General features: G+C 45.2%; 3 protein-coding genes across 4 annotated transcripts in view; 1 reads left to right on the top strand and 2 right to left on the bottom strand.

The window, feature by feature from the left end:
• The window catches only part of SARNP (SAP domain containing ribonucleoprotein), a 51,660-nt gene extending 48,733 nt beyond the window's left edge, over positions 1-2,927 (bottom strand). The window contains exon 1 of the mRNA XM_054590984.1: positions 2,844-2,927. Coding sequence (XP_054446959.1) covers positions 2,844-2,879 — 36 coding nt within the window. The 5' untranslated portion in view covers positions 2,880-2,927. The remainder of the gene's footprint in view (positions 1-2,843) is intronic.
• A 282-nt stretch (positions 2,928-3,209) lies between these two features.
• On the top strand, positions 3,210-6,186 carry ORMDL2 (ORMDL sphingolipid biosynthesis regulator 2). Its single transcript, XM_054590983.1, has 4 exons — positions 3,210-3,283; positions 4,198-4,372; positions 4,538-4,689; positions 5,173-6,186. Exons 2-4 carry the CDS (start codon positions 4,199-4,201, stop codon positions 5,306-5,308), a joined length of 462 nt encoding a protein of 153 aa, XP_054446958.1. The 5' UTR covers positions 3,210-3,283; position 4,198; the 3' UTR covers positions 5,309-6,186.
• A 446-nt stretch (positions 6,187-6,632) lies between these two features.
• DNAJC14 (DnaJ heat shock protein family (Hsp40) member C14) lies at positions 6,633-12,302 on the bottom strand. 2 transcript variants are annotated; one of them, XM_054590981.1, is made up of 7 exons: positions 12,227-12,302; positions 10,325-11,787; positions 8,298-8,404; positions 7,965-8,084; positions 7,457-7,617; positions 7,273-7,375; positions 6,633-6,845 (listed from the first exon to the last, which is right to left on the bottom strand). In XM_054590981.1, the coding sequence occupies exons 2-7, from the start codon at positions 11,729-11,731 to the stop codon at positions 6,635-6,637; spliced, it is 2,109 nt and encodes a 702-aa protein (XP_054446956.1). In that variant the 5' UTR covers positions 11,732-11,787; positions 12,227-12,302; the 3' UTR covers positions 6,633-6,634. The 2 variants fall into 2 exon arrangements, with proteins under 2 accessions (XP_054446956.1, XP_054446957.1); XM_054590982.1 differs by lacking the exons at positions 6,633-6,845; positions 7,273-7,375 and having other exon boundaries at positions 7,484-7,702.
• Between the last annotated feature and the right edge of the window lie 584 nt (positions 12,303-12,886).

Below are 12,886 nucleotides of genomic sequence, written 5' to 3'. Positions count from 1 at the left end.
GGCTTCCGTTTTTTTCTCCAGTTAAAATGGGGATAATAGAGGCATTTACTTTCCAGGGCTATTTTGAGAATTAAATGAGTTAATGTATGTAAATAGCTTTGACAAGTGCTTTCCACATAGTAAATGTTATGTAAGTGTTAGCAATTAATGGACACATTCATGCTGAGGAATGAAATAAAGCCAATGTGGTTGGAGTGTGAGAAGTTAAGCTGGAGAGATTGGCAGGTATAAAGTTAAAAGGTTTTAAGCAGGGATGTGAATAGTATATTTAAAATGTAACTGGGGAAATCTCTCCCTCTCCAGACCCCATCCTCCAAAGTGCCAAAAGAACACACATGGATCACATCAGCTCCTTCTTTCAAATTTCCAAAGGCTCCCCACTTTCTGCATACATGACAAAAACCAAATGCCATATACAACTTAAAAGGCCTTTTTCAATTTCACTCTAATCTATCTTTACAATCACACAATTCACCTCGTTCCCTTTACAAATGGTCTTCAACCACCAACACATATTCACTTTACACTTCAAAATTACACATCTCACTGTTTTTCAACACTCTGAGACTAGTAAGTACACCCTTCTCGTTCTCTCCTCTACAGTAGTCTCTTTTCTCACCATTGATTGGAAATCTGGTGAGACTATTGGAAATCTGTGAACTATTACAGTTCACTGTATTTTCACCCACAATTCAGTCTCTGTAACTATGTTAGAATGACGGCATATCTACAAAATCTTGAGAAACCTGCAGGTGATGTGGACTTACATATCAATTCAGGCATTTTTCCTTCCTTCTTCAAATCTTGTTCCTTTTCTCTGAGATCCCATTCTAAAAGCCCAAAACTTCTTTATAAAAATGGAAAGGCTTTTTAAAAAAGATAAAAACTCTAAGTCAACCCAAGTCAGGATTACTCCAGCAAGATCAACAGCGGAACTAAACATTAGCTGTCCTGGAAGTCAGAATTAAAGGCATGGATTCTTAACCAGAGGTCCAAGGACTCCTCAGGGCTAAAAGGTAATTTTATGAAGCCCCTCAAATCGCATGCAAAGTATGTGTACATGCCTTTTTCTGGGGAGAGGGTCCATACCTTTCATGAGAGTTTCAAAGATATCTGTGACCTCCAAAAGGTTAAGAAGTGCTCTAGAGAAAAAGCAAAGACAAGCAAAATGTGATTAAAAGAATGAATCCTTTTTAGGCTGTCAGGAGTGCCTCACGTTCTCTTAGACTATGACACTTGAAATCAGGTCAGAGGATATTATACAATCAAAATAAAATTTAATACAGTCCAAACAAATATAGCTTTTATGGAAGAAGGAACTCCATAAACCAATACAAAATCCATAAAGGTAAGTCACAAGGCTGGCGCCTTACTTAAAGGGGTTTTAAAAATGGGACTAATAGGAAGAAAATATTTGATTTTCTATTCATATTTCCTTTTTATCACATTCATTCAAACATTCCTTTTCTGTGTATGTTCTGTAACATACATGACAGTAAGGAAACATAATTTACGTAAGTATACATATAGTGGAAGTGGCTGATCAGTTTTTTTTACTTTTGGAAATAGGAAACCACTGATATAATCGACACGTTTCAGTACCACCAAGTTAACAGTAAGTCCAGTATGACACAAAAACCCCCCGGTACAGATTAGAATCCAAGAGTAAGAAATCCATCAGCTTTCACAAAAAATTTAATTGATATCAACTAAAAAGTAACCAAAGGACCTCTCCCTACCCTAACTCTTTTTTTTTTAATTTTTTTTTTTATTTTTAAGCTCAACAAGCTTTAAAGGGTAGGTTTACAACTTCAGCAAAATCAACACGGTTTGTCCAAGGCTTCCAGGATGATGTGACCAAAACATTTAATGGGAAAACTACTTGTGAAACCATAAATGGACACAGTATTCTCATAACTCACTCTAAAAGAAACTACTCTTTTCTTCCAGGAAAAAAAAAAATAATGTAAATATGAGAAAGCCATCAAGGTTCCCAAGACACGACTTAAAACAGGTGATTGAGAGTGTCACCCAGTGGTGATATCAAGAGATGCAGGGAACATCCGTGATATGAAATGGGGACAGAGATAACTCTAACCTTGGAAATGTTCTTCTAAAATATTACAGCTAAACTGAGTTGTCTGTATGGCGGTGGCGTGGGGTGGGGGGAGGGAGGCTGGCCGCAGGAGAACCGCGTGAGAACTCGAAAAACTTTTAAATCCGAGCTACCTGTGCCTTCATTAACTCTAAAAGGTTCCTAAACCCCAAGTGTCTATGGTGAGGTCTATAATCTGAGGCCCCTCCTCAGGTTTCAAAGTTGCCCCTGGGGGCGTAACCCCATCTTAAAAAAAAAAAAAAAAAAAAGAGTGGAGTATTTTCTGGATCATGTTTGAGACCTAGATAGATAGAAATACACAAAGATGCCAACCTCTACTAAAGGGAATCCCAGCTTGGGACAATAGGTAGGAAAGCATCAACCCAGGGAAGGAAAAGGGGTACTGGGTCCGGCATGGGGCAGAGAGGAAGGAACCACTGACGTAACGCATCTCTGACGAAAAACAAGGAGAGATCAGGTTGAAGGCATTTACACACCCCGGTGGAAGTGACGGACGATACTACGATGAGAAAGGAGCAGAAATAACAAGTGTAGATACAATAAAACCGTGAGGAGCATGAGAAATTAGGACAGACGTAGTGAGGAGGGAAGCACAAAAGAACTACAGAGGGAGCCGGTAAAAAGTGGAAAAGCCTACAAGGAGAACACATAGAAAAAGGAACAAACCACTCCGCATAATTCAGTCCCCAGAAAAGTTCCAGTTAGCCCTTTCCCTCGTTCACGGTACCTTCAGCTTATGAAGCTCTACCGTCTCCGCCGCCATCTTGTTACCCCTCTACTCCACAAGGTCCCCACCCGCTGCCTCCGCTTCCAGGAGCTCCCGCCTAGGAGCGGACAACCTGGGCCAACCAATCATTGTCACTCTTACTAGCACCTCATACCATCCACTCTTCCCATTCGTCAATATCTAGCGTCCCTCTCACTCCTCTAGGCAGCTTTCCCAACCTCTCTCAAAATATGGGGCAGGGAGAGGGGCGGGTTCTGCAACTACCGAACGACGGAAAAGGCGGCCAATTGTGATTCTCCATTGCAGACCACCAGCCAGTGGGTGGCGGCAGCGCTAATTCTGTTCCACCAATAGGGAGACTGCAGATGGGCGAGGGTGGCTGCTTCCTGGAGACCGCAGGTGTTGAAGCCTGCGCTGCGATCGGCTTCCGAAGCTCGCAGGTAGGGCCTTCCCGAGAGAGTGGCAAGGGATGCTGAGGGAAAAAAATGGTGGGAGGCGAAAGGGGAGGCGGGCGGGGGGTAGAGGGGCGGCGAGTTAAAAACAGAGAGAAGCGCTGAAGAGAGCCGATTTACGAGAAGCATGGGGCAGACTCAGTGTGAGTTTAGGAAATTTTTGGTAGAGAAGGGCGGGCAAGAGCTGCTTCCTAACTGGACATGATCAACTTGACTAGCATGATTTTAAGGAGCCAAATTTAGATGATCTGAGCCGCCCCTGGATTAGGGGCTAGGGCTCCATCTGGAGGCACTCAAGTCAAGTTCCCTCCCAGCTCAATCCAAAACCCTGGGCATCCCTTCCTCCTCACTACGCCTGTCCTAAATTCTTCCAATGCCCCACGCTTGAGAGAAGGAATTGGGATGCTGGCTGGTTACATGCTAAGGGGATGCGAGGCAGAGCGGGCAAACACCAGATTAAAGGTGGGGATTGGAAGTAGCCTTACCCCCTCACCCCTCCTTGGTGAACGAACCCTTGTTTCCCATGACCCTCTTCTGGAATGCTGGGTGTATGCAACCTCTTCATGCTTCCTCATTATCTTAAGGGAAAAAGTGAGATACTTGTTTCCCTTGCCCCTTGACGCGGGTGCCTGATGCCTAGGCTTACTCCTTCAAGTTACAGCTGAAGTTTAAGAATCAGAATATAAGATTATCATATGTCTCTAAGATGTAGAAAGGACTCGTCTAGCCTCCCGCCCTGCAACGTCTTCAGTTCTTCATTTGTGCATGATGGGGATGTTCTTTCATTCCTAACAGAGTTCAGGAGATTTGGGCAATTGAGGAGGCAATATTGGGAGAAAAAAAATCAAAGAGGGGTTGAGAGGAAATTGAGGTGGACTCCTACCTGATCCCCCCTGTGGTAGGATGAATGTGGGGGTGGCACACAGCGAAGTAAACCCCAACACTCGAGTGATGAATAGCCGGGGCATCTGGCTGGCCTACATCATCTTGGTAGGACTGCTGCATGTGGTTCTACTCAGCATCCCCTTCTTCAGCATTCCCGTCGTCTGGACCCTGACCAACGTCATTCATAACTTGGTGAGCGCTAAACCACACCCTATACCCACCCCAGGCCTTTCCCCAATCAAAAATAAGAGAAAATCCCCAATTATTTGGGGATATATGTCTTCCTTGGAGGATCTTAATTCTTGGACCAAAGAACTACATTCTGCCCCTTCAAACTGCTCCCTTCTCTCCTCCCAGGCTATGTATGTCTTCCTACATATGGTGAAAGGGACACCCTTTGAGACCCCTGACCAAGGAAAGGCTCGGCTACTGACACACTGGGAACAGATGGACTACGGGCTCCAATTTACCTCTTCCCGAAAATTCCTCAGCATCTCTCCTATTGTACTGTGAGTCCTGGGGGAGATATGGTAAATGCTCCAGGAGCCAGGTACAAAAGCCTACAGAGAAGCTTTAAAAAAGTAGAAGGCAATAATCAAGCATTTGTTGCTGCCTCCTAGGTAATAGGAGAGTGGAGAAGGGACTGGAAAACCAAGTAAACCCAAATGATTTGACATTTCCAAAAGATCAGTCAAGGCAGAACTGATGTAAATCTGTGAAAACTTTGTGGGGAGTGGAAGCAAAGAGGACTTAACAGTCATACAGGCTGAAACTGCTTCAGCTGTCATTTGCCAAATGTCATTAACAATCAAACACATTAACTTACAAATCTCCAGTTAAAGGTGATCTCCCCAATCCCTAGGATACTTTGAGATATTCTAGGACTACATGCAATAAAACTGGTCATTTAAAATGGAAAAGACAATCGCTGGAAAGCCATGAATATGGATAGGGAAGGCCAATTTCACTCAACCTGTTTCTTTTCTCCCCAGCTACCTCCTAGCCAGCTTCTATACCAAGTATGATGCTGCTCACTTCCTCATCAACACAGCCTCATTGCTCAGTGTACTGCTGCCTAAGTTGCCCCAATTTCATGGGGTTCGTCTCTTTGGCATCAATAAATACTGAGGGATGGAGCTGAGGACGACGTTGGAACAAAAGTCTGTAACATCTTTCCCTTCTCTGTACTGTCTTCTGTATCTTGAAAGCCTGAGTATACCATTCCCAGACTCCCAGGAAGAGAACAGAATGGGATGAAAAACGGGGCTTCCTGGGCCTAGCCCTGCTAGGAGGAGGTTTATTTGAATCAGGAAAGGCAGGTGAGATAAGGGACTAAACAACTCTCCTCCACAGGAGGCCATGTTTGGGCAACTTGTTTGGTGATTAAGTTTTTCCATAGCTTACACCCCATCACCTTCCAGCTCTGTTTTGCTGTATATTTTCCTTATAATAAAGGTAATTTTTTTTCAGATACGGCTACTATTTGGTCAGCACAGAAGAGTAGGGAGATGTCCTCATAAGGCTGGGGGGGAAAGAAGGAACAGTGACTTACTGCACAAATCTTCTCTAAGTGTTTTTTATCCCCTCTCCCTCTGTTCCATAGGAGGTGCCCTTCACTCTCATCTAACACAGAGAAAGGATTCTCAAATGAGAAAAGAGATACCAGCTATTATAAGAGCAAAGAAGAGAGGAAAGAAACAGGTTGCCAGTTACATATTTATAGAAAGATAATTCCCTGGCTTTAAATAGATATGTACATACAAATGTGAACAAACTTAAAAAAATACAAACCCTTGGATCATAAGGGGGCTGCCAGGAGCCCCTTTATCCTTCCCCCTCACCCAAGGGCAGAGGGCGTAAATTTGATTTTTAAAAATTATTAGCTTGGGCCATCCCTGCAGCAATAAGCATGAAATTGGGCAGTTACCCACAAGGTGAAAGAGGAAAAATTCAGAGTTCCCACTTGCTGAACTCGATGTGTCTCCTTAATTGGGGCTACATATTTTCTTGTTCTCTTAAGTATTACATTGGGCTAAAGGAGGAGGCTCACTCCTGAAGTGGGTCAAGAAATAAGAGAGACTCATAATTTTAAAAAGGGGGGGAAAGTGTCATCTGCTATAGAAGCAAAAGACAAGACAAAGGCATACAGACACCAGGGAAATACCCAGTCCCCACCCTACTATAGGAGGTATTATCCAGTCCAGGTCAATGTCCTAGGTTCTTTGCTCTAGCCATCCCCTATTTCTTTGGTATTGTCAGAAGACAAGATTCAGTTCCTGGGTGCTGGTGGAGGAGGGAGAGTGGTTCAGGAGCTTCCTACAAGTACTGAGTGAACAATTTGAGCTTAAAATTTTCCCTTTTTTAAATAATTAAAAATAAATCAAACTCCATCCTGTGCTGTACACAGCCCTTTTGACTCCCTGACATTGATTTAAGGAAGGAAGAAAACAAGTGTCAACGTTGGAAGGGCCTCCTCACTTTCTTCCGCCTCTTCGGTCTGGCTTCTCCCTTGGGTACTGTGCTGTTGGGCTTGGAAGCTGCAGTGGCCCCAGAGCCAGAATGGGGAGCTGCAAAGAAGTTCCCATTGGACATCTGTCCGGGGGGTACTTGAAAGATCCGGCTCAAAAAGTCCTGAAGGTCTGCAGGAGGGGCACCTGGGGTGGCTCTGGAAGGAAAACAGAATCATGAAACGGGAGATTTTTTAAGTCAAGTGGTTACTTATGTTGCCTATTAATACCTAATTTAAAGATATATTGAGCCCTGGCTGGTGTGGCTCAGTGGATTAAGTGCCAGCCCGAGAACCAAAGGGTTGCCGGTTTGATTCCCAGTCAGGACACATGCCTGGGTTGCATGCCAGGTCCACAGTGGGGGGTCGCTTGAGAGGCAACCACACATTCATGTTTCCCTCCCTCCCTCTCTTCCCCTCTCTCTAAAAATAAATAAATAAAATGTTTAAAAAAAAGAAAGATGTATTCAGTCAATTACCAAACTTTTTAAGGAGTGAGACACCTAGGTATCCTAAACACCACGTCATTTGAGACCATATTCAGAACCAGAATAGTGGGTGGATTATTGAAAGAAATACCACCTACCTCTGTCGTCCACTGGTGCCTGGGATCCGAGAACCAAATGAGATGTGATAGGGGACTCTGTGAGTATCTGGGGAGATTCCCACACGCTGGCATCCAGCCCACTCTACAAACATGAGAAATAATTAACAATACATCACAGTTTTATGTATATATGAGCTCATATTTCTAGAGAACAAAAGCGTACCTGTGATGTCATACACCTTCCCATCCATCAGCGCAAAGTAGGTGATCTTGAGGCCCAACATGCTTGACTCTGCCCAAAAGTCTCCTTCTTCAGCAGGATGTCGTCTATTACACTCAGCACAGTATCTGGCACTCTTAGGTTCCCGGTCTATTTCAAACCTTCTGCAACCCAACAGAAGGATAATTCCTTAATAATCTGTCAAGCCTGGGATGTTGCTGTAGTCTCATCGTTAACTGACAAATGTGGCTGAAAGATGTAAAATTATCTCCACTCAGTTGTTACATATGCCTATGCATATCCTGCTCTCAATCTTCTATCTTAAAGCTGAAAAGTATTTTTTTCTTACTAATTCAAATCCCCAGTCTCTTGACAATATGGCAGAAGTGGAAACCTAAGGGTTTTTTTACTCACCATATGTATCCCACCAACTACCAATACTACTCACAAAGAAGGTTTTTGGCAACCCAGGCCTTAAACTGTGGCTGTCCTATTCCTGTCTCTTTCATACCTGTGTTTTCCTTGGCATCGGCTGCACATCATAGTATTCATTGCCTCTTTGAGGTCATCCTGCAGCTTGGACAGAAACTCATTCACTGACCGGCTCAGCTCATTCTCTGCCATTCGTTTCCTAAGAGAAGAAAGGCTTTGTAAATCAGAGGGTATTGAACAAGGGATAAAAGGAGACAGAGATATCTATTGGCCTCTTAAGGCCTGTGGCCTGCTCAAAAGATAAGCAACCTCAATTCTCTCCACCTCAGAGCCTCCACCCCTAAGTCCAGGGACTTCTGCTATTGAAAATTATTCTTTTACCCCACCTGACAATTTCCCATCTCCAACTTACATCTCATATTCCTTCCGCCTTTCAGGGTTACTGACAATGTCCCAAGCTGCCCGCAAAACCTTGAAGGCCTCCTCAGCCCGGGGATGATGATTTTTGTCAGGATGAACCTACCAAGACAAAGATTTCATCACAGACCCATTCCAACCGTCTCCCAATTATGGGTCAAAACTTCACATGAAATGGTTCTCTCTTACCACCCTTTTGGATAGTCAGTATAGCTTAATAATTAATTGCACTGGCTCTGCAGACAGATCTCAGTTCAAGTCCCCCAGCTCTGTCACTGTTAGCTCCATGACCTAGAATATTTTATGTCATGGATTGTTGGGAGTATCAAATGAGAATACATGTGAAGTATATAGCACAGAATCTGTACTAGGATGATCTGCCATCCCAGTGCACCTGGGATTGTCCCCGTTTTAGCACTGAAGTTCCTGTCTCCAGAAACCCCTCAATCTCAGGCAAACAGGGATGGTTGGTCACCTGACCTGGCACATGCATACTAAGCCCTCACATTTTAACTTCATTGTCAGTTATAAAGTAAGAGTTCCAAAGATATTACATCCTCAAACACTTTTCTAACTAGAAAATTCTCTTACCTACTCAAAACTTCCTACAACATTTCCCTATCTGTCCCAGAAATGAAATAGCATATCATGATACAGGCCTTTTATCCACTTTTCAGCCTTTTCTACAAGACAAATAATAGGCTCTCTCTACACTTCTTTAGTGTTCCCATCCTCCCCCAAAATACAGAGATAGAGCTAACCTCCTAACTGATGTCAAATAAGCAGAATGCTGTTATATCTCCCATATTCCAAGCATATGGAACATCCCTTTAGTCATGATCTCTCTGGGGCCTAAAAAGAGCAGTGAGAGGTTCTATTAAAGAAGCCTACAAACACTGACCCAGAACAAGGGGAAACTTTGGGGCATGGGGCAGGGGTGTGGAGAATCAGAGAACCTAACATCATCTCTACTCCAAGAAATTAAGTTGAAAATGAGATATTTTTGGAAGAATGATATTCCCCAAGAGAGGATATCTGCTAAAAGACACTAAGGTGAGAAAAGAGCTCTACTACTAGTAAGAATTTGAGTGTAAGTAGTTGTTCCCCACTCAGACTTTCCACTGCGGGGCATGCATTTTCCACCAAACTAATTGAGTCCTCTGGTAAATTGAATGGTTAATAGAAACCATGGTTGCCCTGGTGTCATCAACTGTTGAGGTAATCTGCACATTATGATATTTTATCGGTTCAGTTCCATACATTCAGGCAAACAGAACTCCAGTATAATTTATACATATTACCTAACATAATATAGTTTTACATACACAGAAATAGCCATAACAATCATATCTAAAAAGAGCAACCTAATATCAACTTCTAATAGCAATTTGCATGCTTTTATTAAATTGTTTCAAGAATGTGGTGCATCACAACTCCCACATATAACTCCGTTTTTATCAAAAGCAACCATATTTTTATGTATGACATACATTAACATATCTCTATGATTTCTGTTCCCTTTTTCTGCCCTTTCCCATTCTGGGTTGCTGGGCTTGAAATAGCTTGTTTTCTTTCACCTGATTCTGGAGTAATCACATGCAGTCCCTGAACTGTCCCATACTAGGTCCACACTTGCCTTTCTAGGACACATTGTTGGATTTCTCCGTCAAAAAAAGAAAACCAAAAAAAAAAAACCCTCATTTGTTCAGGGAGAGAAACTGACAAGCCTTCTGAATAGGTCTGTCTCCACTCTAGTTAGAGGGACTTCATGTTGGTATTTCAGGGTGAATGAATCCAATACTGCCTGATATATCAGGTTCATTTCTTTTCATTAAGAAAAGGAATCGCATGACAAAAAAACTTAAAATGAAGAGAAAGTCAGGTCCTATAGTAGAGATGGAAAAGTTACTCTTCAACTTAAAATTGACTTTCTCCTCTGCCTTCCCTTTATTCTACTCTCCCTAAAATTAGAAAATAAAATATAGGAACAAAAGAGGGACAGGAAACGGAAAGGATACTCACCATCACTGCCAACTGCCTATAGGCCTTCTTCAGTTCAACATCTGATGCTGTGGCTTCAACCCCCAACACATGGAAAGGGTTTAGCTCATCTTCAGGAACCCCGGCCATGGTCAAGAGCCTAGTCACTTCCTCTTCAGGCTGGCAGCAGCGACCACTCGCTACAGGTGCATCCCCCTGCCTATTAGTTCTCTGTTTGACCAAAGGCAACTCCAGCCAACCCCATTGAACTATTCTTACGAGCTGCTGCCATGGCCTGCTATCTCTCAGCAGAATCAGACAACGCTGCAAGGTGGGAGATTCCAGCCAAGAAAAGAGCCAGGTGGCTTTACCCCTCCAGCCTAACCGGTCACCTAGTCCCACAAGAAACCGCCAACCCAATTGCAGACAGCCCAAGAAGAGGGCCAGAGCCAGAAGCAGCAAAGCACCCAGTAGCCTAAGAAAACGGGTGAAGAGCCCTGCCCCATAGCAAAATCCCTGGCTCAGAAATTGGAACATCACCCGGGCCCAACCCCCCAGCTGCCCTGCCCAGTCTCCCACCCAGACTCGAAAAAGGTCCAAATCACTGCCTTTCAGCTGCCTGCATGCATAGATGAGATGACCACAAGTTTCCACATACTCTCCCACCAATACCAGCAGTTCAATCAACCACCAGAAGCCTGCCTGTCCAAGCTGACACAGTTCTTCTGCTCCCCATAATCCCAGGCCTCTGTGCTTATCTGCCTGACTTCGTTTCCGGCCCAGCCGATGTCGACCAGGGGTCCTGGGATCTCTCCGTCCACCCTCCCGTGTATCCTCCTTGGCTGGAACACGGTGCCGCTGTCTCCGGGGTGGAGGTTTCTTTCCACTGGGCATACGTGAAAAATCACTGGGGAACTTGGGTTCCTCATCATCATATTCCTCTTCAAACTCCTCGTCTTCCCCCAAAGCTGGAGAGGTACAGTGGTGGCAAAAGTTGCTAGAAGAGTTATCTCCTCCCCTAGAGTAAGGCCCTTCAGGGATTCCAGGGGTTCCCTGGCAGTTGCAAGAAGATGGAACAGAAAGAAAAGGGTTCCCATCCTCTTGGTGCCCATCCTCATTCTCTCTTGAGAGTTCCTGGTCCACTCCTGGTTCTTCTTCTGAAGATGCCTCACTCTGATCAAGGTCCTCTCCATCTCTAGGGGGTCCTGGACCCCTTGGGGGACCATGGCTTGGATCCGACCAGTGAGCTGGGTTTGGGGGCTGAGTGTACTTAAGACTAGAGTGCTCTGTGAGGCAGCGGGTACCATTAGGAGCAGGCCTCCTTGAGTCCCTGAGTCCTGAGAATGAAAGTATTTCAGGGTCTACAGAGGGTCCTAAAGTCCCAAGAGAGGCACCACTACTGTGGTGGGCTCTACACAACCCTCTTTGTCCGGGGTGCTTCTGGGCCATGACCCCGGGGGTTCCTGAAGATTTTAAGTCACAGCCATCATGGTAAGTTCTGATGCCTGTAACAAAGGTATCAAGGTGTGAAAAATCAAGGATAAGATCAAGAAAGAGGTTAAATAATCTTAAACTGTGGACATATTTAATGCATCCACCTCCCTTGTTTTCCCAGGTTCCTTTGGGGTATTCATTACCCCTAGCAATAAGCCAATACTACCTTAACCACAACACTGCTCCCTGCCGCCTCCTCTAAATCCACTCAAGTTTTCTTCTCACCCCCTGAAACCTACGATCCTGAATCTGGTCCCGAATCCGAGAAAGAGGGAGGTACGGCAAAGGGTGTGGTCCTAGGCTCACTCTTGGGAAAAAGGGAAGGACGATCGGAAAGGAGGGCCATAAGCTGCTTGAAAAGGGGGTGCACCGTGCAGCCCTTAAAGAAAAGCTGGGGGAGGAAGGAAAAGCTGGTTGTCCCAAAGATAGATGGGTTGGAAGACAACGTACCGAACAGCGGCAGTAACTCCTCCCCTGTAGCAGCTGGGCCCAGCGCCAGGGGGCGCTACGAGAGCAGCTACCCCGGCTCCGCCTCCCGCTCCGCTCTTCCGCCTTGCGTCCCCGCCGCAGCCTTCGACCTAAGCCTACTTCCACTTCCAGGGTTACCAAGGAACAGACAGGAAGGAAAAGAAAAAGCGGTCGGTGGAGGCGTTAACCAGTCTAGCAAGCGGGGGTCAAATCAGAGGAGGCGGTTCAGGGGAAGTACTGGCCCGGCCCCTTAAAGGGCCCTCTGCTGCGGTCCTCCGCGTGCTGGAGCGGAATCCCCTCAAGTTGCACCTCTGGAAGCGAAGCAAATGGGTGCTGCAGCAGTGCCTGCGGTCTGGGGGTATTCTTAGGGTTCCTCTGGTTGGATTCTTGGGCTTTACCGAGACTGGGAGATAGAGGACAGCCACCGAGCCACGAACTGTTTGTCTTGCAGACACAACTAGGGAGCGTTGAGGAGTCACCACCCTGATCCCTTCACTGCTGGCAGTGCTAGGATAGAGGCCCTTTTGTATCATGTCCTCTCCTTGGATCGAGGAGAAGACACCCAAGGCCAGCCTCCGCCCTGGTCCCCCTAGCGCTGTGCCTTCTTTCCCAGCAACCCTCCGCCTCCCCAGCTCCTGAACC

The sequence above is a fragment of the Pteronotus mesoamericanus genome, unplaced genomic scaffold (assembly GCF_021234165.1).
Source record: "Pteronotus mesoamericanus isolate MK-2021 breed Mesoamerican mustached bat unplaced genomic scaffold, CSHL_Meso_final scaffold_21, whole genome shotgun sequence".
Taxonomy (NCBI): Eukaryota; Metazoa; Chordata; class Mammalia; order Chiroptera; family Mormoopidae; genus Pteronotus; species Pteronotus mesoamericanus.
This window is presented reverse-complemented; position numbering and strand designations above follow the sequence as displayed.

Coding starts and splice junctions, on each gene's coding strand:
- DNAJC14 (XM_054590981.1), bottom strand. CDS start 11,731: ATGGCCCAGAAGCACCCCGGACAAAGAGGGTTGTGTAGAGCCCACCAC. Junction 7,618..7,964: donor CGATGCCAAGGAAAACACAG/GTATGAAAGAGA, acceptor GTTGGGTTGCAG/AAGGTTTGAAATAGACCGGG. Junction 6,846..7,272: donor GGCACCAGTGGACGACAGAG/GTAGGTGGTATT, acceptor TTTTCCTTCCAG/AGCCACCCCAGGTGCCCCTC.
- ORMDL2 (XM_054590983.1), top strand. CDS start 4,199: ATGAATGTGGGGGTGGCACACAGCGAAGTAAACCCCAACACTCGAGTG. Junction 4,373..4,537: donor CCAACGTCATTCATAACTTG/GTGAGCGCTAAA, acceptor CTCTCCTCCCAG/GCTATGTATGTCTTCCTACA. Junction 4,690..5,172: donor AGCATCTCTCCTATTGTACT/GTGAGTCCTGGG, acceptor TTTTCTCCCCAG/CTACCTCCTAGCCAGCTTCT.